Source organism: Stenella coeruleoalba, assembly GCF_951394435.1.
Source record: "Stenella coeruleoalba genome assembly, chromosome: 3".
In the NCBI taxonomy this organism is placed as follows: Eukaryota; Metazoa; Chordata; class Mammalia; order Artiodactyla; family Delphinidae; genus Stenella; species Stenella coeruleoalba.
In genome coordinates, this window is record NC_137148.1 from 11,745,944 (window position 1) to 11,772,777 (window position 26,834).

The 26,834-nt window shown below is 38.9% G+C and overlaps 1 protein-coding gene across 1 annotated transcript in view; it reads right to left on the reverse strand.

Annotated features, from left to right (window-relative positions):
• DNAH5 (dynein axonemal heavy chain 5) overlaps positions 1-26,834 on the reverse strand; it is a 211,086-nt gene that overhangs the window by 118,198 nt on the left and 66,054 nt on the right. Inside the window, exons 29-39 of the mRNA XM_079918021.1 lie at positions 24,532-24,685; positions 22,551-22,714; positions 21,273-21,429; positions 17,588-17,800; positions 16,625-16,849; positions 15,058-15,230; positions 5,425-5,603; positions 4,837-5,024; positions 4,307-4,501; positions 1,315-1,449; positions 196-303 (exon numbers count right to left, since the gene is read on the reverse strand). Of these exons, the coding sequence (XP_079774147.1) occupies positions 196-303; positions 1,315-1,449; positions 4,307-4,501; positions 4,837-5,024; positions 5,425-5,603; positions 15,058-15,230; positions 16,625-16,849; positions 17,588-17,800; positions 21,273-21,429; positions 22,551-22,714; positions 24,532-24,685 (1,891 nt within the window). The remainder of the gene's footprint in view (positions 1-195; positions 304-1,314; positions 1,450-4,306; positions 4,502-4,836; positions 5,025-5,424; positions 5,604-15,057; positions 15,231-16,624; positions 16,850-17,587; positions 17,801-21,272; positions 21,430-22,550; positions 22,715-24,531; positions 24,686-26,834) is intronic.

Genomic DNA, 26,834 nt, shown 5'->3' on the forward strand with positions numbered 1-26,834 from the left:
TAGCTGAGTGATGGTAGGAGACCCCCTGGGAGGAAAAGCTCTATCAGTGGTGAGCAACGGCTTCTCTTAAAACTGTAGTCACAGCCTCAGTGTTGTTCTCGGAACCTGTAGATTTAGGCCACAACAGCTCCACTTGATTCCCATGAAGTTCAGATGAAAGGGACACTGTACTTGATGTCCTGTGAAATATATTACCTGTCTACGAATTGCCATTTCCAGTTCCGGGTAACCGGCCTTGTCCAGAAGAATATTTGGGAAGAGATCTTCAATCAGACTCAAAAATAAGGGTTCATCCTCATCAATCTCAGAAAGAAAATAAAGGGAGATCAGACCAAATCTTTTGGCATAAACATGGCAATATCAGATAAACTGAAGATGTCCAATACAGCCCAGATTACTTTGTCACAAACAGTAATAAATAAAATATCACCTCCACTGAAGTTGAGAACTATTTTCATCATGTTTACTAAATTAAAAATCAGTTTTTTAAAAAAGGGGTGTGGGGGGAGAAGAGAAAAAAAAAAAGGAAGGAAATAGAAGGAAAGAAAATATTGCCTACATGACAACCTTTCCATAAAACCACCAGATTGGGGAATTTACTAAATAACCTACAATTTCTTTGTAGGTTTAACTTAAAAATAATTTAACTTAAAATAACTTAAGTTAAATTTAACTTAAAAATAATTTTTTAACTTAAAAATAAATTTTTAAGTTAACTTTTAACTTAAAAATAATTTTTTAACTTATTTATAAGTTAAAACTTAAAAATTTAACTTAAAAATAATTTTTTAAAAGGAGAATAGTGGCAAATTCATGAATTGGAATTTGGTTCACACTCTTATTTTGAAATAAAAATATATCATTCTGTCATCCCGTACATGGATCCACTGATACTGGACAACTGATTGTTCAGTCCCTACTGTGAAATCAGAGAATGTGAAATTATTACGCACTTGTAAAATTCACATACAATTTCCTTCCAAGGTCTACTTTCACGAAGGTAAAAGGGATTTTAGCTCTACAGCACAAAAATTTCAAGGTATTTGGAAATGTAAGACGTGGATTTTTAAAAATCCATTTTAATTCTATTGGAATAGACATGTTAGACTAGAGATGAGCCACCACAAAAATTGCTCCTGAAAAAATGTAATTTAAAGTTATGCTCTATGTAATTTAAATTTATGTTATGCTCTATGTATTTATCTGATAATTAAGCATTTTAAATGAGCACTTTAAATAAATATTTCTAATCGCATTTGTGCTTAGTTAAACTGAAATTTAAGTGGGTGGAACATTTCCATCTGTGAATCTTACCAGTTTGGAAAGATTCATATCTCGTAGTACACGCATGACAATTGTGGACTCCGTATCCGTGGGGTTGGCTCTTTTGGCTGCTCCCAGAGTTCGCAGAACAGACAGAATATTACGCAGACCAAAGTCATAATGTACCTGAAGAATATGAGGTACACTGGGCTTATTTTCAATATTAACTTACCCATAGAAACTGTACAAATTTGACAAAGACATAATGAATAAATGCTGATCTTCCTTTAGAAAATTTGTACAGTTAGTGGGGCAATAAATTTTTTTATCAATAGATTCTTTTTTTTAGCAAATGGAGAATACCCAAAAGAATCCTCTCCTGTACCATCATTAATTTAAGCCCTTAGATCAGAACTAATAGATCTTGACAGACAGAAAAGAATAAATTTCCTCCTGGAGATACATGTCCCCTTGAGCCCTTCTTAACCAATCATCCATAAGAAAATTTCCTCATCTCTTGAAAGCTAAAATTCTGAACCAGAATTAAACTGAGACCTCACTCATGAACATCATATAAGTTTAAAAGACAGGGGTATTGAGGAGAAAGAAAAGTAGCTACATTCCAGGATTACCTAGGGGGGAAACAATAAGGACAAATCAGAAAGTCAAGCCCCCAGCTTTGTTGTCCCCTTGATAGGTATTTATAAAAGCTCAATCATGCCAAATTTCAACACATATAAAGTGAATAATTAAAAACCAATTATCCAACCACTATAGGAAAGAGTATCCCTGGCAGTTGGTCAAACAATTTAAAATAGAACTACCATATCATACAGCAATCCCACTTCAGGGAATATATTCAAAAGAATTGAAAGCAGAGTCTCAAAAAGATATTTAAACACTCATGTTCATAGGAACACTATGCACAATAGCCAGGAGGTGGAAGCAACCCAAATGCCCATCGACTGATGAACAGATAAACAAAACATGGCATACATTTAAAAATAAGAATGTTTTTCAACCAGGAAAAGGAAGCAAGTATAATACTATCACATGCTACACCATGGATGAAACTTGAGAACATTATACTAAATTAAATAAGCCAGTCACAAAAAGACAAATACTGTATGGTTCCACTTATATGAGCTATCTAAAGGAGCCAAATACATGGAAACACAAAGTAGAATTGTGGTTACCAGGGAATGGGGGGGAAGGGAAGAGTGGAGTTGTTTAATGGGTATAGAGTTTCAGTTTTGCAAGACAAAAAAGTTATGGAGATCTGTTTCACAATAATGTGTATTTACTTAACACTATTGAACTATATGCTTAAAAATGGTTAAGTGATAAATTTAATATTTTTTCATCATAATTCTAAAAACCTATAGAAAAAAAAACATTATCTGCTAATTGGGAGCAGTATGCATCACTTAATACCAATCATTTGGAGGACAGAGCACATAAAAATATTCAGACCGAGTTCCTGCCTTCAAGGAGTTTAAATTCTAATTGTGTCAATAAAATAAAAATATGAGCAAGCTTGCATAAAAGTACAATAACAATGACTTGAAAGTACTGGTGAGTGGAATTAATTAAGGAAAACTTATCAGCATTAGACTCTGTTAAATCTGTGGGCATGAAGTGAGATTCACAGAATGCTCACCAAGGGATCAGCATGGGGCCAATTGTTTTGTACACATGGACTCATTTCATTTCCCTTGTGCCCCTGTGACCTTGTGACCTTGTGAACAAGGGCAATAGGAGTGAAGGAGGAGAAATGAAATTAGAGAGGAAGAGGGCAGGAGTCAGTGATGTGGGAGTTTCTCTACCTGCAAGAAACAGCAGGGAAAAGGGAAGAATCAGTGAGTAAAGGCTGCAATAATCAGAAGAAACCAAGAATGTTTTGAGTGAGAATGGAATATAGTTGAACCTGTGGGTATAACCTAGATTCGAAGAAGTTTGGATTGCGAGGTTCCTCAAAACCATGAGGACACATGACATACATTATGATGAATGAACAGGTGAGATAAAAAGCAAACATCAATATTCATAATTCTTTGGCTCTTAAGTCAGTTCAGATAGTGTTAACTTCATTTCTATGCCTTAAATGTTAATTTCTTCTAATGTACTTAGTAAAACTATGCATGTAAAATTGTTTTTGCCATGATACAACTTTCTACTTTGTATATATGAGGTACCTTGTCAATAACCCCAGTCCACAATTTTTTTTAATTTTTATTTTATATTAGAGTATAGCTGATTTACCATATTGTGTTAGTTTCAGGTGTACAGCAAAGTGATTCAGTTATACCTATACATATGTGTATTCTTTTTAAGATTCTTTTCTGGTATAGGTTATTACACAATATTGAGTACAGTTCCCTGTGCTATACAGTAGGTCTTTGTTGTGTACCTATTTTATATATAGCAGTATGTATATGTTAATCCCAAACTCCTAATTTACCCCTCCCCCTGCCTTCCCCTTTGGTAACCATAGGCTTGTTTTCTATATCTGTGAGTCTATTTCTGTTTTGTAAATAAGTTCCTTTGTATCATTTTTTTAGATTCCACATGTAATTGATATCATATGATATTTGTCTTTCTCTGCCTGACTTCACTTAGTATGATCATCTCTAGGTCCATCCATGTTGCTACAAACGGCATTATTTCATTCTTTTTCATGGCTGAGTAATATTCCACTGTATATATGTACTGCTTCTTCTTTACCCATTCATCTTTTGATGGACATTTAGGTTGCTTCCATGTCTTGGCTATTATAAGCTGTGCTGCAATGAACATTGGGGTGCATGTATCTTTTCGAATTACAGTTTTGTCTGGATATATGCCCAGGAGAGGGATTGCTGTGTCATATGGTAGTTCTATTTTTAGTTTTCTGAGGAACCTCCATACTGTTTTCCACAGTGGTTGCACCAACTTACATTCCCCCCAACAGTGTAGAAAGATTCCCTTTTCTCCACACCCTCTCTAGCACTGAATAAAAAATTTAAATATGCCTAAGTACATAGGGACCTTCAGAATGTCACACCTGCTTAGAAAGCTGCTCCTCACACAGCTTGTAGAGCGTGAAAAACTTCCTGGCCAAAACAATGTTGTCAGTGAAGCCGCAACTAGCCAACTTCACCCTGATGATAATCTGCCGGTCGGGCACCATCATGGCCACGGAGCGGAAGTTGATCTTCAAGTTTTCAGGGAGTTCCTGCCGCCCAGCATAGCCAGGATTCTATACAGAAAATAAAACCCAAGGATGAACGATACGGTCATGGGGTAACAAGCGCAACACATCAGCATGATATTAAAAGATTCATTATGCACACACAACAAATCTGGAATGACAACCAGAAAATTCATTTACATATCTCACTCTCCTTTTAACTGGAGAGACTAAGTCATGAGTTATTAATATGAGCTCTGTTTAACACCAAAGGTTGTCAAACAGGAGTGAAAATTACAATCCCAATTTCCATTCATGGAAAATAAGTGACATATGAACAGGGACATGTGTGAAAACTGTGAAAAGAAGGCTGAAGTTCAGTAGCTCTTCTTGTGGTTCCTTACCATAGTCAGAAAAAGCCCAAATTCAGGGTTCATAGTCACATTATCTCCATCAGTAAAAATAAAAGATTTTTTACGCTCCTTTTTACATGTCAGAATAATGGAAATCTGCTGGGCTGCAACAGAGAGAACTGGTAGGTCGATACGATTAAATTCATCAAAACAACCCCAGGATCCAGATTGAGCCAGTCCTTAGAACGGAAATTAAATAGAAAATCCAATTAGTACATAATTTTGGAAAGTCAAGAAAAAGAGCATTATGCAACTGCCAGGTCAAGCCACAGATAAGTTTGCTCAAACATAAAGTTCAACAAATAGATCATACATAAAATGCCTCCAAAATAACGCACAATGTGACCCTTTATCTGTAAACACCCAACCCGCAGGGATAAAGGAACATTACAAAGGCAAGTGATATTGACATTTGACCCACACAACACTGGTAAGATTCATGTTTCCCAAAAAGTTTTACAAAGTTGGAAAATGACACTAAGATGTAGCCAATTGTTGAAAAATAAATCTTAACAAGATATTCCACCTTAGCTTAAATTTCTCATGAATTTAAAAATTTTAAAAAAATATAACCCTCACCTTTAAAAATCCGTCCAAGTCCTCGGAAATCCATCTGGTCTGAACAATTGAAAACCACGACGTATTTCCCAAGACATCGTCCCATATCTTTGGTCGTTTCTGTTTTGCCTGTTCCTGCTGGTCCAGCGGGGGCTCCCCCCATGCTCATTCCCAGAGCTTGAGCCAACGTGATATAACACCTGGAGGGGGAGGGGTAGAGAGATCACTAGAACCACACCACTGGCATCTGGAAGATACTTCTGAGACATCGCAGTGACATGATACAGGCACAAAATTGAAAAAAGGAAGATCCTGACCATTATCCCTACATAACCTTTCCAAAACTGCATCCTAAAATACACTTATCCTTATGGATATTAACATGTGTTGAGGAAAAAGGAAGGAGGGAGTGGTCTATGGTCAAATATGTTTGAAAACTCTTAAAAAGGTTCAACAGGATTTTTTATGATAATGTATATTCACAATCTTCAATTATGAAAAAGGGTACATAGCATTTCCAAAACTTATTTGGCAACTTTTTCAAAGAAGTCTACCAACATCTAAAGAAGAGTATTCTAGGAAGCAGACTGGGGGCCATTATGTAGATTAATCCCCTTTTGAATCTAAGAGTCGATGATTTGATAAACTTGGAAACCAATGATCACATGAGATTTAAACCACACATTGCTAAATAATCACACCTTAAATCTATTTCTGGGAGCACCTACTAAACCTGCAAATACCTTCTACTGTATCTTACAGTATGATATTAACAAATAAAAGATTCTGGTGAGAGAATACAAGAATGCCTGTGAAGGAAAACAACCGATAACTTGCTGATGAATTGCTCAATTTCCCAGCATCACCCAGTGCCGTAAAAGGAGGTAATCTATAATGTAATGCAGTTTAGGGCTTTCTGACGGCTAAACTCTAAAGCATTCATCTGGACTTGAAAAAAATTTTTGAAGAAAATAAAGTGATTATCCAGCAATGAAGTGTGGGAATGAGAAGTGAGCACACCCATCCAGAGGCGTCTAGGTTCTCAATTTTATTGGGTTTGGGTTCCCCGAAAGGCAGGTAAATGACTCAGCCCCGAATGCAAAAAATGAGCCTGGATTCAAAGAAGGAAATGTGGGTATAAAACCAGAAGGATGCCTGATCTCACTTTGATTCTGCCTTTTAACCCAAGGTCTTATCTTTCCTCTTGAAGTCTTGTTATCCCTTGCACAGCAGTCTCTGTAATAACAGCTAACATGTCACAATAGCTCCATCTACACTATGGCACTTAAACCCCACTGAACCCTGCAGGGAAGCCACTTATTTTCACCATTTTACAGATGAGGAGAGAGGCTCACAGAGATGGAATAATTTTTCTGAGGGTCATGGTGGAGGGAGCAGAGACTTCAGCCAGTCTGTGTGGCCACAAGCTCTCACGCTGCCCAGGTCTAGGACACGTCCACACTCTCACGGTAAGGAATAAATCTCCAGGAACTCTGGCCACCCAGTTGCTCTGTCCTGCAAATCCTCCTTATCATGGGATCATTTGGGTTTATATTTAAACTGAAGAAGTAGCAAGTTGTTAAGCTGCCAGAAAGAAATCATGCTATTTACATGAAGAAAGGGCAGCCATGCCCGGTGATCTATCCCTCACTTTCTCCAATAGGTGGGACTTCAGTCCAATTGATACCAAGCAGGACCCTGTGCGGCTCCTGGGCACAAAAGCTGTTCTGTGTCCCCTATTTCTTGATTACAGGAAACAGGCTTCATTCAGCCTCCAAGACCTTCCCTGAGTTCCAAGGAGCAGGTTCAAACAGTTGCTAATTAGGGAAGAGGGGGGATGTGAGACAAGGGAGGAACAGTCAAAAGAAACAACAGCGCAGCCTTGGGGCAGGGTCCTGGTTCCCCACCACAGGATATTCAACAATATCTTTGAGCTGTTTTGCAGATACTGAAACCCCCTGCCAGGTGGGAGAAGTTAACTGCATGCTGCCCACAAGCACGTAGACCCCAGACCAGTTGAAACCAGAAGGTTGATGATGCCGACTCCCACTTAGCTCCCCACCAACCAGTCAGAAGAATGTCCACAGGCTGATCACACCCTCTCTGAACCATTACTATAAAACTCCTCACTACCCCCTCCACACACAGTTTTGAGGGCATTAGCCCGTTGTGGCCCCCTTAACCTGGCAAAGCAATAAAGCTATGCTTTTGTACTTCACCCCAAACTCTGTCTCTGAGAATTAACTTGGTGCTGGGGTACAGAGGCCAATATGCTGGCACCCAAACCCTCTAGGACTTGCCTTTCAGAGACAAGCATGGATCTGCCAGACCATCTTCATGTACTTGTTGACATGATTCTCTCCAGAGCATTCTACATGTAAGTGTACCTCACCCCCTCCCTTCTCTGCTTTCCTTTCCAGTCTCTGCTGCTTTCAAAACTCTTATCATTCATGAACGGGTTTGGAGTTTCAGTGATTTAGTGGCCTTTTAGCAGCTCTACTATACTTTCCTGCCTCCCCACTAGATGGCCATAAGCTCTCTGCTGTCAGGAACTAGTTTTACTCCCAGCTACTTGCCTAACCCTTGTCACCCAGGATTCTGTGAACATTTGTTGAATAACTGGCTTGTGCTGGTCCAGCCATACACTTTTATCTGCTTCCTCCTTTCCCAGTAGCTACTAGAGTTAGAGATGTAGAATGTGACCCTGGCACCAAATGAACAATGACCAACCCCATGACCCAAGGCTCATTAGCACGCAAGTATAGTATTAAGTATTCATAGTGATCTAGGTGCATTTCACCACACATAAACCAGAAGTGCTTTCAGCTCCTATTCTTAAACAGTATTGATTCTAAAATTCTGAAAAACTTGTCAAGACAACAGGGTATATGCATCAGAAAGTTAATTATCTTTGTTGAGAACTCGGATTAGTTATAGATTCTTTGATTATAGGACAGGCTTAAGGAGAAATGAAAGGAAAGGTTGGCAAAGAATGTGTTATCAATGATTAACTCAATATTGAAAAACCGAACAACCCAATCAAAAAATGGACAGAAGACCAAAATGGACATTTGTCCAAAGAAGTCATACAGATGGCCAACAGGCACATGAAAAGATGTTCAATATCGCTAATTATTAGAGAAATGCAAATCAAAACTACAATGAGGTATCAGCTCACACCAGTTAGAATGGCGACCATTAAAATGTCTACAAATTACAAATGCTGGAGAGGGTGTGGAGAAAAGGGAACCCTCCTGCACTGTTGGTGGGAATGTAAATTGGCGCAGTCACTATGGAAAACAGTATGGAGGTTTCTTAAAAAACTAAAAACAGAGTCACTGTATGGTCCAGCAATCCCACCCCTGGGCATACATCCAGAAAAGACAAAAACTCTAATTCAAAAAGATACATGCACCGCAATGTTCACAGCTGCAATATTTACAATATCCAAGACACGGAAACAACCCAAGTGCCCATCAAGAAAGGATTGGCTTAAGATGTGGTGTGTGTACATATATACACACACGCACACACAATGGAATACTACTCATTCACAAAAAAAAAAAGAAAAGAAATAGTGCCACATGCAACAATGTGGATGAACCTAGAGAATATTAGTGAAGTAAGTCAGAGAAAGTCAAATGCTATATGATATCGCATATGTGGAATCTAAAAAAAAATACAAATGAATATATATATAAAACAGAAACAGACTCACAAACAGAAAAAAAACTTACCGTTACCAAGTGGGAGAGAGAGGGAGGGACAAATAGGAGTATGGGATTAACAGATACACACTACTATACATAAAATAGATAAGTAACAAGGAGTTACGGTATAGCACGGGGAATTATATTCAATATCTTATAATAACCTATAATGGAACATAATCTGAAAAAAATAACTGAAGCAATTTGCTGTACACTTGAAACTAACACAATATTGTAAATCAACTATACTTCAATTTAAAAAATTCTAGGGCTTCCCTTGTGGTGCAGTGGTTAAGAATCCTCCTGTCAGTGCAGGGGACACGGGCTCGAGCCCTGGTCTGGGAAGATCCCACATGTCGCGGAGCAACTAAGCCCATGCGCCACAACTACTAAGCCTGTGCTCTAGAGCCCGCGAGCCACAACTCCTGAGCCTGTGTGCCACAACTACTGAAGCCCGCGTGCCTAGAGCCCATGCTCCACAAGAGAAGCCACCACAATGAGAAGCCGGCACACCACAACGAACGGTAGCCCCCACTCGCTGCAACTAGAGAAAGCCCACATATAGCAACAAAGACCCAACGCAGCCAAAAATAAATAAATAAATAAAAATTTTAAAATAAAAAATTCTAAACAAACAAAAAAAAGAATGAAAAACAATAGTCATAGCAACATTATTAATGATGACTAACATTTACTCAGTGGCAGGCCCAGTGCTGGGTCCCTACCTACATTAATGTAGGTCCCTATCTACATTACATCTAGTCCACACAATGATTCCAAAAGAAGGGACTCAGAAAGGTTAGCTGTCTTGGCAAAGACTACACAGCCCAGTGGTCAAGATCCAGGTATAACTCACGGCAGCTGTGAGAATGTTAGAGAAAGAACACACGTCATGAGGCCTGTCTATGTTTTTTTTTTTTTTGGCCACACTGCGCGGCTTGTGGGATGTTAGTTCCTCAACCAGGGATCAAACCCAGGTCCTCTACAGTGAGAGTGCAGAGTCCTAACCACTGGACCACCAGGGAATTCCCCTGTTTACATTTCTTATCAAGAAGATAAGATGTCTCCATCAGTCTTCAATTTCTGCTGCCCTCAGTCTTAAGTGATAGCAGTACAGCAAGTCCCCTACATAAGAACCTTAAAGTTGCGAACTTTCAAAGATGCGAACGTGCGTTCCATCAACATCATGCATGAGTGGAATTGCAGCTTTCCCTCTGTCTCCTATTGCTGACAATCCTTCAGCTCTACCATCTCCCACCTCCTCTCCCTCCTCCAGTCAGTAACTCTATTTGCCTGTTCACTCGATGCCAGCCCCTGGATGCCAGCTGTTGTACTGTACTTTTCAAGGTACTGTAAGATTAAACATGTTTTCTTTATTTTTTGTGTTTGTTTGTTTTTTATGTATTATTTGTGTGAAAAGTATTATAAATCTATTACAGTACAGTACTATATAGCCGATTGTGTTAGTTGGGTACCTAGGCTAACTTTGCTGGACTTACGAACAAATTGGACTTACGAACGTGCTCTCGGAATGGAACTCATTTGTATGTAGGGGACTTACTGTAGTAAGAAAGATTCCAGACTTCTCGACTTGTGCTCAAAAGTAGAAGGAAGGACTGGTCATGAAAAATACCATGAGCTTTTCGAAAAAGGCACTATATGTTTTTAGCATATTTATTGACTATTTTGTCATCTGAAATATCTGCAACTCCATCCAAATGATGTCACGTTTCCCAGAGACTATCACTATCAACATTGTTGAATTTTCACAGGGCAGTCAGTGAAAAGCTGACAAGATGTCAAGGTCTCTGGCCTTTGTTTTATTCAAGTATTAATCTTAGTGAGGAATTCTTTTGTAAAAAGGCAGCCAATCTTGCAAAGCAATCCCAATGACCAGCAAAAAATGGTGACTCAGTCCTCCCGTAATCAACTTAGAGAAGAACAAACAAGTGAACATTTAGAGTGAAACAGGGGGAAACAAACTTTAGAATCACCTCCACTTACATACTTTGTTTTTAAAGTTCTCAAGTTTTTTGATACAGAAATATATACAAGATAATTAATACAGTGAAAGAATCAAGTTGCAAAAAAGTTTGTATAATCTGATACCTATATATGAAAGTTAAAAAGAATCTTGACATATAAGCATTTAAAATTTCTTAGAAAATAAACTACTAATCATTTTGAAAAATAGAAAAATTTTCCTCTCATACTTTCAACTTTATATCTTTAGGTACGACTTAATTTTTTCACCACAAAGATGTGACTTTGAAAATAAACATTTCTTCATTCATTTGGGAAATTTTATTTAGTACCTATTATGGCACAGAACTGTTCTAGGGGCAGTGAATAAATCACAGGAAATCTATACCTCAAAGGATATACCTGATATCCTAAAGGAAGGAAATAAACTATTCAAAAGTAGAAAACAGGAAAAATCAAGCTGGTTAGGAGGGTTCAGGAGTGTGGGGATTGCTGCTTCAAATGTGTCAAGTCCAAAGACCCATGTGCGATGACATTCAATCGGAGACCTGGAGAAGAGGAAGTGAGCTATGCCAGTATTGAAAGGAAAAGGGTTCCCAGTTAAGGCAACAGCAAGTGCAAAGGTCCTGAGGCAGCAGTGTGCTGAGACTATTCAAGGAACAGCCAAGGAGCAAGTAGCTGGAGCTCAATGAGGAAGGAGAAAGAGTAGCAGGGATCAGATCATGGCAGGTCTTATAGGCCAATGTAAGGACATTGGCTTTTACTTTGGGTGAGATGGAAAGACAGTGGAGATCAAGGCAAAGGGATGATAGGACCTGACTTATATTCCAGTGTCTGAATTGAGAGGCAATGGCAGAAGCAGGAAACCAGATAAAAGACTATTGCAGTCATCCAGCCTAGACATTATGGTGGCCTGGACTAACATGATAACAGCAAAGGGGAGAAAAGTGGTCACATCCTAAGTGAGTTCTGAAAGTGGTGGTGACCAAACTTGATGATAGATTGGATAATAAAGTGAGAGAAAGAAAGGCATTTAGGATACTCCAAGGATTTTGGCTTGAGCAACTGAAGGATGGAATTCCCATTTGCAAAGCCGGAGAAGAGGGCAGTTTTGTGGGCAGACAATCAACCATAAGTGTGAATTCCCAGTAAGTATCCAAGAAAACATGTCACACAGGCAAGTGAATGTGTGTGTCTGGAGTTCAAGGGAGAAGCCCTGTCAGGGTGCAGAGATTGGGGAGTCTACATCTAGCTGGTATTTAAAGCCATGTGAGATCACCTGAGGAGTGAGTGATGGAGAAGAGCCTTGGTGCGTTCAGTGATTAGGGGTCAAGAAGATGAAGAGGAACCAGTAGGAGATGGTATGAAGGGACAACCAGAACAAGAGGAACTAGGTGAATGTTGTGTCCTGGAAGCCACATGAAGAAAGTATATCAAAAAGGAGACAGCGATCACCCATGCAAATGCTGCTGACTAGTCAAGGAAGGTCAGAACTAGAAATGACCATTGGATTTAGCAACATGAGGATCTGGGTGACTGCCCTACTGGGGGAAGAAAGTGTGATGGGCAGAATAATGGTGCCCCAAAGATATCCACATCCCAATCCCTGGAATTTGTAAATATGTTACCTTACACAGCTAAAGGGACTTTGCAGATGCAATTAATGTGAAAGGCCTTAAGATGGGGAGATTATCCTGAATTACGCAGTGGACCCCATCTAATCTCATGAGTCCTTAAAAGGGGAAGAGGGAGGCGGAAGACTGGGTCAGAGACATGAGACGGAAAAAGGAAAAGAGACTGGAAGCATGAAGGAGCCTCAACCCATGGTTGTGGCTGTGAAGATGAAGGAAGGGGTCACAAGCCAAGGAATACGGCAGCCTCCAGACACTGGGAACAGCCCTCAGCTGACAGTATGCAGGGAAGTGGGGACATAGGTCCTGCAACCACAAGAAAAAGAATTCTGCCAACAAACTAGAAAACAAAAAGCAGATTCTCCCCTAGAGACTCCAGGGGGGACCACAGTCCTGCTGACACCTGATGTTAGTCCAACAAGGTGTGCACCACATTTCTGACGTACACAACTGTGAAATAATTTGTGCTGTTTAAGCTTCTAAACGTGTGGTCATTTGTTATGAAGCAACAGAAAACTAATACATAGAACCTGAATGGTGTGAATTCAAGGTAAAATAGATAGAAAAAACTGTGATTTTGAGGCGTTTTGATGGGGGTACAGAAATGGGAGGGAAACTAGAGGATTCACGGTAGGATTTCCTTTCTGGAAGCCATTATAGCACATCGTACATTGATGAGAATGATCCAGTGGAAAGTGAAAATTGATGATGCTCCCAGAGAGAAAATAACTGTTTCAGTGGAAGGTGTTGGCTTTGGATGGCTGCACAAAGTCCATTCCTAAAACCAGGAGAGAAAGTGGACAGCATAAGGATAGGGGCTTGGTTGGCAGACATGATGGTGGGGAATGAGTGCAGGTCCTCTCCTGTGGTAGCATCTATCTTCTCAGTAAAACAGGAAATGGGGCCTTCAGTCGAGAGAGGAAGAGAGGGGGATGCTTGAGGTCTGGAAGGAGAGAAGGTGTGAAATAGCTGTTACAAGTGTTTCAAGGAATTCTCCACATTTTGTCATTATTCACCTCTGCACTTCAAAACAAAGAGAACAACTCCAAAAAGACATCCAAAAGCATCCAGTAGAAACCATCTTTTGTAGAAAATAAACATATGGTTACCAGGGGATATGGGGGGAGGGATAAATTGGGAGATTGGGATTGATATACACACACTACTATTGACATATATAAAATAGATAACTAATAAGAACCTAGTGTGTAGCACAGGGAAGTCTACTCAGCACTCTGTAATGGCCTATACGGAAAAGAATCTAAAAAAAGAGTGGATATATGTATATGTACAACTAATTCACTTTGCTGTACACCTGAAACTAACATCTGTAAATCAACTAAACTCCAATAAATTTTTTTAAAAAAAAGAAATCATCTTTAATGAGACATAAGAAGGAATATGGAGTGTATGAAGACAAAGAAAATGTGAGGAGAAAAGGACAGTAAAATCTTCTGCTACTCCTCAATCCTCAGGTAAAAGTGAGCATTTCATTCAGTATCACAACTGAGCAGAGGGAAGAATCTCACAGACAGGGCTATTACGTCAAACTTTTATACTTTGTCCGATAATATTTTCAATCTAATAGCCCAGGGGTTCATCCTGTGAAAATGACTGATATTTAGCTTCTCCTTAGGCCCAATGTTGATTTTAACACTCAGCCATTTTGTCCAACATAAGTATTCAAAGCATCCCTGAACAGCATATATACAATTAACTGATGCCACAAAGCTCAAATTCTACTAAGTGAATTACAGGTTATTAGCCATGGAGGAAGGACCCCTGGAGATAACCTAGTACATCTTACAGATGAGGAAACTGAGTCCAGGGAAACTGCATGGCGGCTCTGGCTAACACAGTCGGTAAATAACAGGCAGAGGGCAGGACAGGTCAATGTCCTCTCCATCACGATTCACCAATGTTCATACTCAATTTCTTTCCTGCTAAAAAACCACCTTATTGTCTCTGTAATGACAGTAAGTGCCACCGTCCCCTAAAGCAGCCCTCAAAGCCCATGGTGATTTGCACCTATTGATACATAGCGATTAATTCGCTTTTTTCCCATTTGATGTCCACGGAGGTCATTTAAACTTTGACTCTATAAGACTGAAGGCAAAGGAAGCAAAGTCTGTTTTAGTCACAAACCTACTAAATCCCATGTGAAGACATGTGTGTAAAGCTAAACACACCGAATTTCGAAGACTTTAATATAAAAGAGCGTGTAAACCCTAAAGAGACCGTCAGCCAAAATCCCTTGAGCACCTGGAGAGAATGAGAAGGTTGGGGGTGGAGGAGGGAGAAGTTGAGGATTCACAGAACCCTTCCATCACCTGTCTGTGAGGGGAGTTATAACGAGCCTGTCAGTGCAGCCTACAAACTCATTCTGGTATGTGAACGGCACATCTGTGATGTGAATCATCATCTTGTCGGAATCTTCGTTAAAATAAAATCTGCACTGTTTCAGCCACTCAAAGTCTGTAGGGCTCTTGATATGCATGTGACACTGAAATGCAGAAGGTATGTGTTAAAACTGAGATGAGAACCGCTTATTAACTACACGCATTAGCATTCAGGTAGATCATAATGTGAAGTTAATGGAACGCAAAGAGAGCCCAACTACTTGGGAGATGTCAACTACATCACCATCCAACCCATTCATTTATTGATCAGCAAAAAAAGATACTTTCAACGCTATGAGAAAAGGAGAAGTCAAGAGAAACTAATTGTGGCCCTCAATTTAAATAACGTGATCTATTTTAAGAGGAAGGTATTCATTTCTTAAATTTCACCCTTAAATGTCCAATACCACAGTCCTAACCATGAAATACAACCTATGAAAAAACACATTTGGCTTACAAAGATACAGCTAAACAATCTCCTTAGGAAAAAAAGTCATCTCTTATGATTATGATAAAGTACATTCTTGGGGTTTTTTTTAATCCGTTAATTACCCTTCCTAGGATTTGCAGGGGGCCAAAATTTCTAACATCTAAACGGCAGGTTATTGCCCAGCAATGCTTTTTTCTGAATATTTTTAACCAAAATTTTAAGCCACTTTAATCATTTTTCTTTGACAAATAAGAAATCTAAAACTACCTACCCTGAGCCCTTTATTTCTCATTGAGGCAAACAGTGTGCTTAACCATTAAGAGAGGAGATTAGCACATAACAGCTTGAATGCATTGCCTTTATTTCCATTACATCAGAACCAATCTTTCATAACCTTTTTTAAATAACGGGGTGAGACACGATCCAGAAAACTATTATGAAAATAAGAGCTTCATGCCTGTTATCTAATGTTGTATTTTATAGTAGAGGACACATATTTCTTTTCCCATTTTCTATAGCTACGAAACTCTCTTTTCCATCCCTGTTCTTTCTTTAAAGGCAAAATCCGCATGTCTCCTGAATGTCACAAACTATATTAGGAAAGACCATTTGCAATCAATGACATAAAATGTAGCATAACTTGTTAAAGCTGTGATTTATGAAGAGCCTTAAAGGAACTACTAAGCAGTTCTACTAGCAATATCACTTATTATTTCTATAGCAGGAAACAGGTCATCTTCAATCTAATAATCAAAAGGAGCACAAGACAAATAAAAGCTTTTCAGGATGCTACATGACATTTCAGCATTAAAAATGATCACATAAAGAATTTTAAAACGAAGTCTAATTGCCTCCATAACACCTTAGCCGAGATCATTGGAAAAGAGCTGAAATTTCAGCTAAAGACTGAAAAGAAAGTCTGACAAACCATCTCTCATCATGAAGATGCTTCTTTGCCTGAATTTTACCTTTTCTTTGAATTCATTCAAACTATTCCCAGTGGGTAAACAAAGATAGTTTCTAGTATTTGCTTTTCTGTATATGCCACAGCATTTGTAAAGCATTTACCAGGTCATCAAAGATATCTCTTTGGTGCACATGAATAGTAATCAAAGTCTCATATTTAACTCGTTCCACGGAACTCAGATCCTTGGTTGTCATGTCTATCAATGTGTTCAGTAGCTCCAGGAAAGACTGATTGGTTTTCTGCATGATTTTTTTATCAGACTTGGCATTTCTAAGAGCCTCTTCTGAATCCCGTGTCCATATCATTTGAATTCCTAATAATCCAACCTTACGGAAACAAAAAAGGCTTTATGAGTGCGTATGGCCTATGGATATATTTAAATAGAAATCACAATATAGTAAACAGCTGTGATTATTATGCAAATGTCAGGCCATCCTTGATTACATCAACTTGATGGGTTGTTTCAAAACCTATGGAGACTCTATTCATATTGTTTACCTGACAATTAAGTACATACAGCCTCATGACATGTCTACAGATCTTTTCTTCTCATTCTAAGTCATATGTCTCCCTAGATAGATTTTAAGTTACTGGTACGGAAAGAATACGTCTTAAACCTACTTTCCCCAAACTAACACTATGTGTCTACACATAGTAGACACAAAATCTCTATTGATCACATGACTAAGAAAACATCATTTTCTGTATTTTATTGCTGAAACATATTTCTCATTTTTCTGGTAAAACACACCCAGTACCTTTTATGATTTATGTACTGAAGAGATTCAGTAGGAAAAAAATATTTTAAGTTAAAGAAAACATATCAAATATCTCAGCACAAATATATGTATATTTATAAATACATATGTATAGATACAGATACATAACACCAAATAATCTGTAGTTGAAATCTTTAAGCTTATCTATATTTAACAAATCCTAATGAAAATCTTAATATTGGTCTAGAGTGAAACTATAGGCAGTTGTGTAGTTTACAACAGACAATATCTGAGATCTAAAATGACTATTCTATAAAAAATACTTTCCAATTTCAATACACTGACCTGAGCAGGGAAGGAAGAAAGAAATTCAATCAGTTGGAAACCTGTTTCTTGAATATTTGCAGCTGCCTGGCGAATCACAAGATGTAATGAGGCCCGAGATTCCTCCAAGAGAGAATTAAGCCAAACTTCCACATTGCCCTCTGCCATCACGGGTTTATCCAATTCAATCGTCTCACCCTCTCGAGAGGAAACTGACAGAATGCGATCATAGATCTGTGTTAGAAGCCCAAAAAGAAGCTATATTTACACAAAGAATGAATTCCTCCATTGCCCTCTTGTCAACGTTATCCTTCCTGTAGAAAGTTAAGCCACATTTTATAAAATAAAAGGCAAAGTATGATACAAAATCAATTCCAAAACAATTTTTTAAAAAGTTATCCGTGAAATCGAAAAGGGAATACTAAATCAATTTCGAATAGTCTATACCGGAGAGGGGAAAACTTGTTTTCTAAGAGAAATGTTCAATACAAATGTGATAATCAAAAAAAACCTCTAAAGTTTCCCAAGATGAAATAGGACTCTCTAAGAACCTGTCATCCACACCACGAGATTATCAAGTTGACATTAGCAATGACCTGGTCAAAATGATCAATGCAAACATCTCACAAGGCAATTCCAATTCTATACTAAACATTGTGCTCTTTACAGGAGCTGTTGGTTGCACATAATATATTCTAATGCAAACCCAGCTCCTAGTCTGGTCATCTCACTTCAATTTCCATGCAGTATGGCATAATGAGAATATGTGGAGTATTTGGAATTCTAAAATACGGTTCAAATCGTGCTGTGCTATTCACTGACCTTCCAATGTTGGAAGACACATCTCGGAGACTAAATTTCTTGCTTCTATTTAGTCATTAAAAATCATGCCTGTCCTACTTCCCAACTCACCTTACAGGACACTCATGCCAGTTATGCAAAATACAGTTGGCCCTCCATATCCATGGTTTCTGAATCCACAAACTCAACCAACCTCTGATCAATATTTGAAAAAAAAAATTCCAGAAAGTTCCAAAAAGCAAAAGTTGAATTTGCCACATGCTGACAACTATTTACATAACCTTTACATTGTATTGTATTATAAGTAATCTAGAAACCATATGTAGGTATATCCAAATATTACAGTATTTTATGTGAGACTTAAGCCTCCGCAGATTTTGGTATCTGCTGGGGTCCTGGAACCAATCCTCCCCACAGACACCAAGGAACAACTGTGATGCAAACTATAAAGTAAATGCAAATGTTTGTTGTTGTTTTGTTCTCTAGTAAGTGGAATACTATTCCCTTGGGCCCAGATTTAGTTTGTATTAATGAAATCCTCCTTAGTTGTCCACAGAAGTGATCTACCAAGAAGCTAATGAGCCTTAAGTTTCAGGGTCCCTCACTTGCACAGATCCTTCTAGGTCCTGAATATAAGTTTGTATTTATAATTTTATAAGATTTAGGACCCACAAAACCAGGATCTACCCCTGGCTGTAGAAACCTTATGGTAGGAACAGCAACAAGAAAAAAAAAAATCAATGCTATTTATTTTTAAGAAGTAATTGCTAGGAACAGAAGCTGAAAATGAGGAAGTTTCAATTATCTTCAATGTACAATAAAACAATGAGAAGCTTCACTCTAGGACCATGAAGTCCTGGTACTAAAGCAGAAGGATTTGAGGAAAACATCAAGAAGAACTTCCTCGGTAATTCAATGCCCTCTTTCAACCCATGCATCCAGTAGATCTAAAAGAAAGATCAGTTTTTAAACCATTCAATCCATACGGTCTCCTCTTTCTCTCCACCCACCCGCTTTGTTGTAGCAACTCGGCCTGACTTTGCAATCACTTTCGAAGTTGGTTTCCTTGCCCCCTTCCATTCTGCCTCCTACTCTGAGCCAGAGGCTCTTTCTGAAACACACATCAGGTCACTGCTCTGCTGAAAACCTCCCACACCTTTTGTCACGTTCATGATGAAGTACATTCCATAGTGTGATGCACTTGACCTTCTGGAATATGGTCCATGCCTCCTTCTCCCTCTTTTCCCTTTGCTCATCACCCCATGTTGTGGGTTAAACTGTCTCCTCCAAAAATATATATTGAAGTCCCAACCCCTAGTACCTGTGAGTGGGACCTGATTTGGAAATGGGGTGTCTGAAGGTGTAATCAAGTTAAGATGAGGTCATCTTGGATGCTGGTGGACCCGAATCCAATGACCTTAGAAGAAGAAGGAAATTTAGACACAGACACACAAGGAGAATGTCAAGTGAAGACAAAGGTGGAGGTCAAATTGATGTGTCTGCAAGACAAGGAACACCAAGGATTGCTGACCACCACTGGGAACTAGGAGGCAGGCACTAAACAGACTCTCCTGCAGAGCCTCCGGTCGGAACCAACCCTGCCAACACCTTAGTCTGGATGTCTAGCCTCCGGAACTGTGAGAGAATAATTTTCTGTTGTTTTAATCCATGGAAGCCCTAGGAAAGTAATACACTCCCTCATATACCCACACTTCCTAGACTGCCCACACCTCCGGGCCATTGCACTTGCCCTTCCTCTGGCCAGACTGTGCGTCCCTTCCCCACTTGCCTGGTTACGTTCCACTCACCTTCAAAAAATCAGTTCAAACACCACATTGTCCTGCAGGAAGCGTTCTCTTACACCCCTTACACCCAGGTTAGGGCTCCCTGGTGGGCATTTCCATGCTCCTTGTGCATCACACAAACACAGCAAGTCAAAAATATCAATGGTTTAATTGCCAAATTTCTCTTGAATGTTGTACTGCATAAAAAACAACTGCAGTATTGATTGTGATATATTCTTCTTTGGAACCCCAGGACTGGCATCATGCCTGGCACACAGCGAGGGGCTTGAACTTAAATGACTGGCTTTTAATGACCTCCAATGGACTAGCTCTACCACTGCACGAGCTGCACTCTGTAGACCCCACCAGAGCACGAGAACCCTGAGGATGGTATATTCCCATTGTTAAGCACAACATCTAGTCCGTGGTATTTGCTCAACAGATGCAAGTTGCATTCTGGGATGAATAAATAAATGATACTAAGGTTTGTATGAAACACCATAAGGGAGCTGAATATGTTATCCAACTGGAAGGGTCACTTTTTTAGGGAATTTGGGGTAAAGGGGTAGATTAGACAATATCTCCTGGCAGCTAGGCAAATGTACAGTCTTCCTCATGTTGGATAACTTCTTTTGGGTCCCATACAACTCCATGATTCTAGAAATTGTTGGAAGTGTTTAAAAAAAAAAAAGGAAAGAAAAGGTTTTCAATGTAGTATGATAAAAAACATGGAGGACCATCATGCCAAAGATATCTGAAGCCTGATTAAAACAAGTCACTGTGGAATTCTGTTCAGTCAAGGCACTATTTGACGAGCAATTTGTTCCTTTGTTTTGTTGAATTTCTAAACAGTTAACTTGGCATGTGAAGCTATGAATGCTACATACGAAGCATTCCTAATCACATTTAAACTATCTGTTATTCAAATCTACACTTTGGATATTAAGAAGTCACATAGTTCTGAAGGCAAACTGGGCCCAAAAGTATCTTTTTAGTCATCGGGTGATATTTAATGGACAGGGAAGTAAATCTTTGTAAACACTATTGGAGAGCAATTCAATAAAGACAGTTGAGATTCTAAGATACGTAAATTGCTGGCCAGCAATTAGAATTAGGCAAACCTTTTCGTGGAACTTGACCGTTTTGATGTTGTCAAACACACTCAGCAAATGGGCTTGTATAGCGTGTGTGTCTGATGCCTGCCCCAGAATCTCCAGAAGAGCGGGGTCCGAGACGAAGAAGAACCGAGGAAAGCAAAGCCGTTTTTTCTCCAAGTACCTAAGTGGGGAGGAAAAGATAAACTGCATAAGCACACAAAACAGGTCTTTCTAGGAATAAATTAATCTGGATGGGAAAAAGGGAAAAGACTTTGAGAGAATCTAGTTTTCCCCACACTGTTCAATGTTTTTGTTTTGTTCTGTGTTTTTGTTGTTGTTGTTTTTTTTTTCATTACTAATTTTGCCAAGTGGGAGTCCATATTCTGATTGGGAGACTATTTTTTTCCAGAATTAATAGAATTTCCTCATTTTTCACAAGTATAATGTATACATTTGACTTAACCTGGAAATATTTGTACTTTCTTTGTAGAAGACAGGAAGATTTACACACAGGGAGTCTTTCGGTTTTGTGTTTGTTTTATTTTATTTGCAAGCACAGTGCTATGTCAGCTAAAGGCTGACAATTCCAATTCTTAGGATTGTATCTTAAAAGAATCCAATGAATCTATCACTGAAGCAGAAACAAAATCCAGCTGCATGGAAGGAAGGGTCTTGACACTGTTCTCTGCCTCGAGGAGTTACAAAATCCCAGTGAATGTTCTACCTGTCATCACCCTACTTTTGCTGCACTTTTGTTTCCCTATTTAACATATTTCTACTTAGTGATTTTATCGTGATTAGCCAAAGGGCAAGAAAATTATTTGTTACTCCTGGAGTTCCTCCAGCCTCCATCTATGTAAGTGTGGGTGTGGGTGTGGGTGTGTCCGTGTATATTGCTAGGTATTAGATTAGGCTCTCATTTTTGTATAATCTTGGCTACTTGTGTACACTACACACTGTTCATATTGTTCTTCATTGCATATAATGAAATATTTTGCTTCTTCAGATGTTTATCCAAGAAGGAGATCAGAAAAACAGGTATATTAATTTTAAAAACAAGGACTGTATGAGAATATTTACAAGCTCTTGTCCCAATGATGGAAGAAGCCATAAAGCCTATAATTTAAACATCAGAGAAAATCTAGTAACTGCTGGGAGAGACGATAAGCCTCCAAACTATCAGTTTTATCTATGCCACCACGTTAGACATGAATTGAGTCTAAGCAAAAGAACACCCATTTGGCTAATCCTGTCTCGTGTCTCTGGTCCCTTTCATCTCTAGGATGCTTGGAGTGAACTTACCCAGTAAGGGATTTCTGGCAGATTTCCAACTGGTCCAGCAAGTGTGGCAACAGCTGCCCCATGGTCTCATCTCCAACACAACACTGAACCACACTGGGCATCTCATGTGCCCGACTCATGATCTTCACCCAGGATTTATCTATGTTGGAAAAGCGCTTGGCCTCCTATGAGCACAAGGTAACAAAGCACACTTGGACACGTCTGTGATCCCAAGGACAGAGTGTCTCACATACCTCCCGCTGAGGTCAGACTTGTAACCGTTCTGGATACCCTGTGCATACATGAAATATCACACATGTTCTATTTCAATTTTCCTTGGGTCTTTTGCACCAGAGCACCCCCTTTCTTAAATAAGACTCTTTAGCTCAACCCTGGGACCTACATTATGTTAACTAAAAGCAGGAAGCAGGTATAAAAATAATAATACAAATTGGGAGACTGGGATTGACATATACACCCTACTACGTATAATACATAACTAATAAGAACCTACTGTAGAGCACAGGGAATTCTACTCAGTACCCTGTAATGGCCTATATGGGAAAAGAATCTAAAAACAGAGTGGATATATGTATACATATAATTGATTGACTTTGCTGTACACCTGAAACTAACATAACATTGTAAATCAACTACAGTCCAATAAATATTAAAAATAATAATAATAATACAACACAAGATAATTTGGGAGAAAAGCACCCTCCCAACTGTTTTCAATTACCTCCAAATTAAGTGAATCTTATGTTTTTCAAGTTTTCTACACTGAGCATTATTTGTGTATTTAGAAAACAAACATTTAAAAATAAGATACAGGGCTTCCCTGGTGGCGCAGTGGTTGAGAGTCCACCTGCCGATGCAGGGGACGCGGGTTCGTGCCCCGGTCTGGGAAGATCCCACATGCCGCGGAGCGGCTGGGCCCGTGAGCCATGGCCGCTGAGCCTGTGCGTCCGGAGCCTGTGCTCCGCAACGGGAGAGGCCACAACAGTGAGAGGCCCGCGTACCGCAAAAAAAAAATAAAAATAAGATACAAAATTAATTATAGTGTGACCCTAATATTCTGAAATTTTTTAAATAGATTTTTGAGGAAAAATGGAAAATGTGCAGATTAATTTGAGAGAGTAGGAATAATTGTGATTTTCTTCCTTAAAACTTTCTATATTTTACCAATGAGCACATACTATCAAGTATGAGAGCAAGAAACTCCACCTAACTCCTTCAATATTGTATGTGAAAGTTTCCATTAAGTCCAATTTGAGACTCTTCACCCATCAAGAGGAAAAACACGCCCAAATATAAAAGAAAAATAAATACCTAAAATTATAATGTATGGATACATTTCACTGGTAGCCAAAAAATAAATCAGCTAATGGGTCTGCCCTCTATAATTAAACTGAAAACTAACCAAAGAGAAAGCTAAGGAAACCTAAGTGAAAAGAACACTCAACATAATCATGCTTCTAAAACTGAGATGTATTGTTAACACGTTATAATTTAGCAAACAATTTAACGTAATTGGGTAAGAATCCTTGAGTTTTTCCTTGCCGATTTCCACTCCATTTTACAGTACTGATATAATTGGGTATATTGTAGGGTGTGGGTTATTTTAAACTGTCAGTAGTAGAGAACAAATTATCCTACCACTGTCAAGATAACCACTCTGTAATTCTACACTGTTCCAAGTTCCACCTTCAAATTATCTGAAGAAGTATATCAATTATGCAGGCATTCAGTCTTCGTTTTTTAACCCTCCATTTCCTATAAAACCTCACCATTTTGCATTCTTCCTCTCATTTTCACACCCCTCTTTTCCACAATTACCCTCTCTCTCTTTGAAGAACAGCTTGACAGCAACAACCAAAAGACTGGAGAAGGGGTGGCTCAGTAGAGGTTGAAATTTATTGCATTTTTAAGGGCATTCTGAGTTATTAGCTAGTTCTCTAAGTTTAAAAGCCGAATGAAATCATAAAGAAATTTCTAAGACCTTGGGAAGCTGCTTGGCAATGTCTCCTCCTACAAAGACGGCTTCTAAGTAAATCCACAAGTTTTGCACCATCATCCAATTCTCAATGATGTCTGCTGAGTTGGAAAGGTATTGCACCCACTTTTGAATCTGGCCTTTGAATGGCATATTGTACCTAAAACGAGAAATACATTCAGAATTTGTTTTTTTAGTGTTTTGTTTTTATTGTTGTTGTTTTCAAACTAAAGAGGTTTTTTAAAAAATCCTGATTTTCACCTGTTTCTTTACAACTTTGATTACGTTGCTGGCTTTTAAAATGACGCTACCAAGTGATGCATTCATCACCATATACTGGGCATTGTTAAACTGACTTTTTCCCTTTTGACCCAGGGCATAGAGAAGTGGGAGATGTATCATCTAAGAAGCAGATCAAGCATTAGACTTGACTCCGCCCAGCTGCTGCAACAGTATCATTCTGGTCATTGTTGCTGTCGCCAAGGGAATAACATTCTCTCCACTGAGCTTCTGTGCCTATTCCGTGAAGTCTCTTGTTTTTCATGTAATGTGGAGTCATTACAGAGCCGTTGGCAGGGACAGAACAACAAATTCCGTTTTCAAATATGATACTATCTGGACTCTCTCTTTAGCCTCCCCTCTTCTGAGCCTCCTTCCAACTTCCCATCCACTCCTGTCCACCCCACTCATGTCTGTGTGTACATGTATGCATGAGGCTTTCTGCGTGTACACACATAAAGCCTGAGAGCCACTTTTCTTCCTCTCTCATAGTTAATCTATCTTCCCTTTTTCCTCGTGAGACAGAAACAGACAGTGGTCCCCCAATATCTTTTCCTCCTTCTTCTTTAGATACAGAACCCCATTTCTACCTAGACTCATAGCTGCCCAGTTAAAATACTGAAGTCCGCAGCCTCCTTTGCAGCAATGTGCAGTCCCGGGATTAAGCTCCACATCAATATTTCTCAACTCTAGCTGCACATTCTAATCATCCGATAAATATTAAAAACTACCAATACCTTAAAACAAACAACAACAACAAAAAACCCTACCAATACCTGCCTGGATCCCACCCCTAGGAACTTTGATTCGATCAGTCTGGGATGTGGCCCAGGCTTTGGGATTTTTTAAAGTTCCTTAGGTGTGTCTAGTGTGTAGCCAAGTCTGAAAACCACTCTTCCGGATGGGAAGAGAGCAGCAGCATTGGATGTAACGGGTAGAAGGAGGAGAAGGGCTCCCAAGAGCCATCAACCTTGGGACTTTTTTTACTTGAGAAAGACATACACTTCAGTCTTGTTCAAGCAATGTTGTATGTGGTGCTTCTGTTATTTGTAGACAACCCTACTCCTAAACGATTGTCCTGCCTTTTGTTGTTTTTCCTCTTCTCCTTCTTCACCCTTTCTTGATCTCTCCAGTCCAACATAATACGGGCTTGAAGTCATCTCAAATATTAGTCATATTAGTGAATAAAATTTTAATTTTCATAGTCTTAAGTGTTAAGCAGATTGCTTTAATATTCTACACATCTTTCTGGGGTTTTTTGCTTGTTTATGCTTTTCACAAGAATATAGGTCCATAGCAACAGAAATCTTTGTTTTATTCACCCTTCTAACCACAGCACCTAGAAGACCACATGGCACGTGGTAGGTATTCTGTAAATTTCTGTTGAATATGCGTTCCTCATACAACTCTGTCTGTGGGTTCAATGCCATTGGCAAGAAAAGTTTACCCATTCCTAACACAGATGATGTTTAGTTAATGTATATGTGTACTTCTTCTACCTCCATAGGGTATGTTATCTTCCATCTGTCCTTAATTCTGGTTGGGTGTGACCAGTAACCAAATTCATTAAAACTCACCAAATTCTAAGTAGTTCAGACTCAATATTACCAATAGTCTGAATCTCTAAGACCTAATTTTATATTCTATATTACTCATTTCAAACACTTACACAATTACCATATATTTGAGGAAATCCTGGTGAACAAAAAAATTATTTCAAAAAGCACCAGAGGAAGCATTGAACCAAAGAAATCTAAGTTTACGCATCTCTGGCTCGCACGTCCAAAGCATGACAGCTCTGCTGCTACCATCAAACAGAAATGTTAGTATCGTATCGGTCTGAGCTGCTTTACTTCTCTTTATGAATTAACTTCATTCTCTATCTTAATCTGTCATCTCATTAAAGTGTGTACACAACTAAGAGTTTCTAGTCCATAGGTGTTGACAAAAAGGTTTCCGAAGTAATTATTCTAAAATTCAGAATAATTTTCCTTCTGGAATCTAGAGCCTGTCGAGCTGTCAGCTGTGCA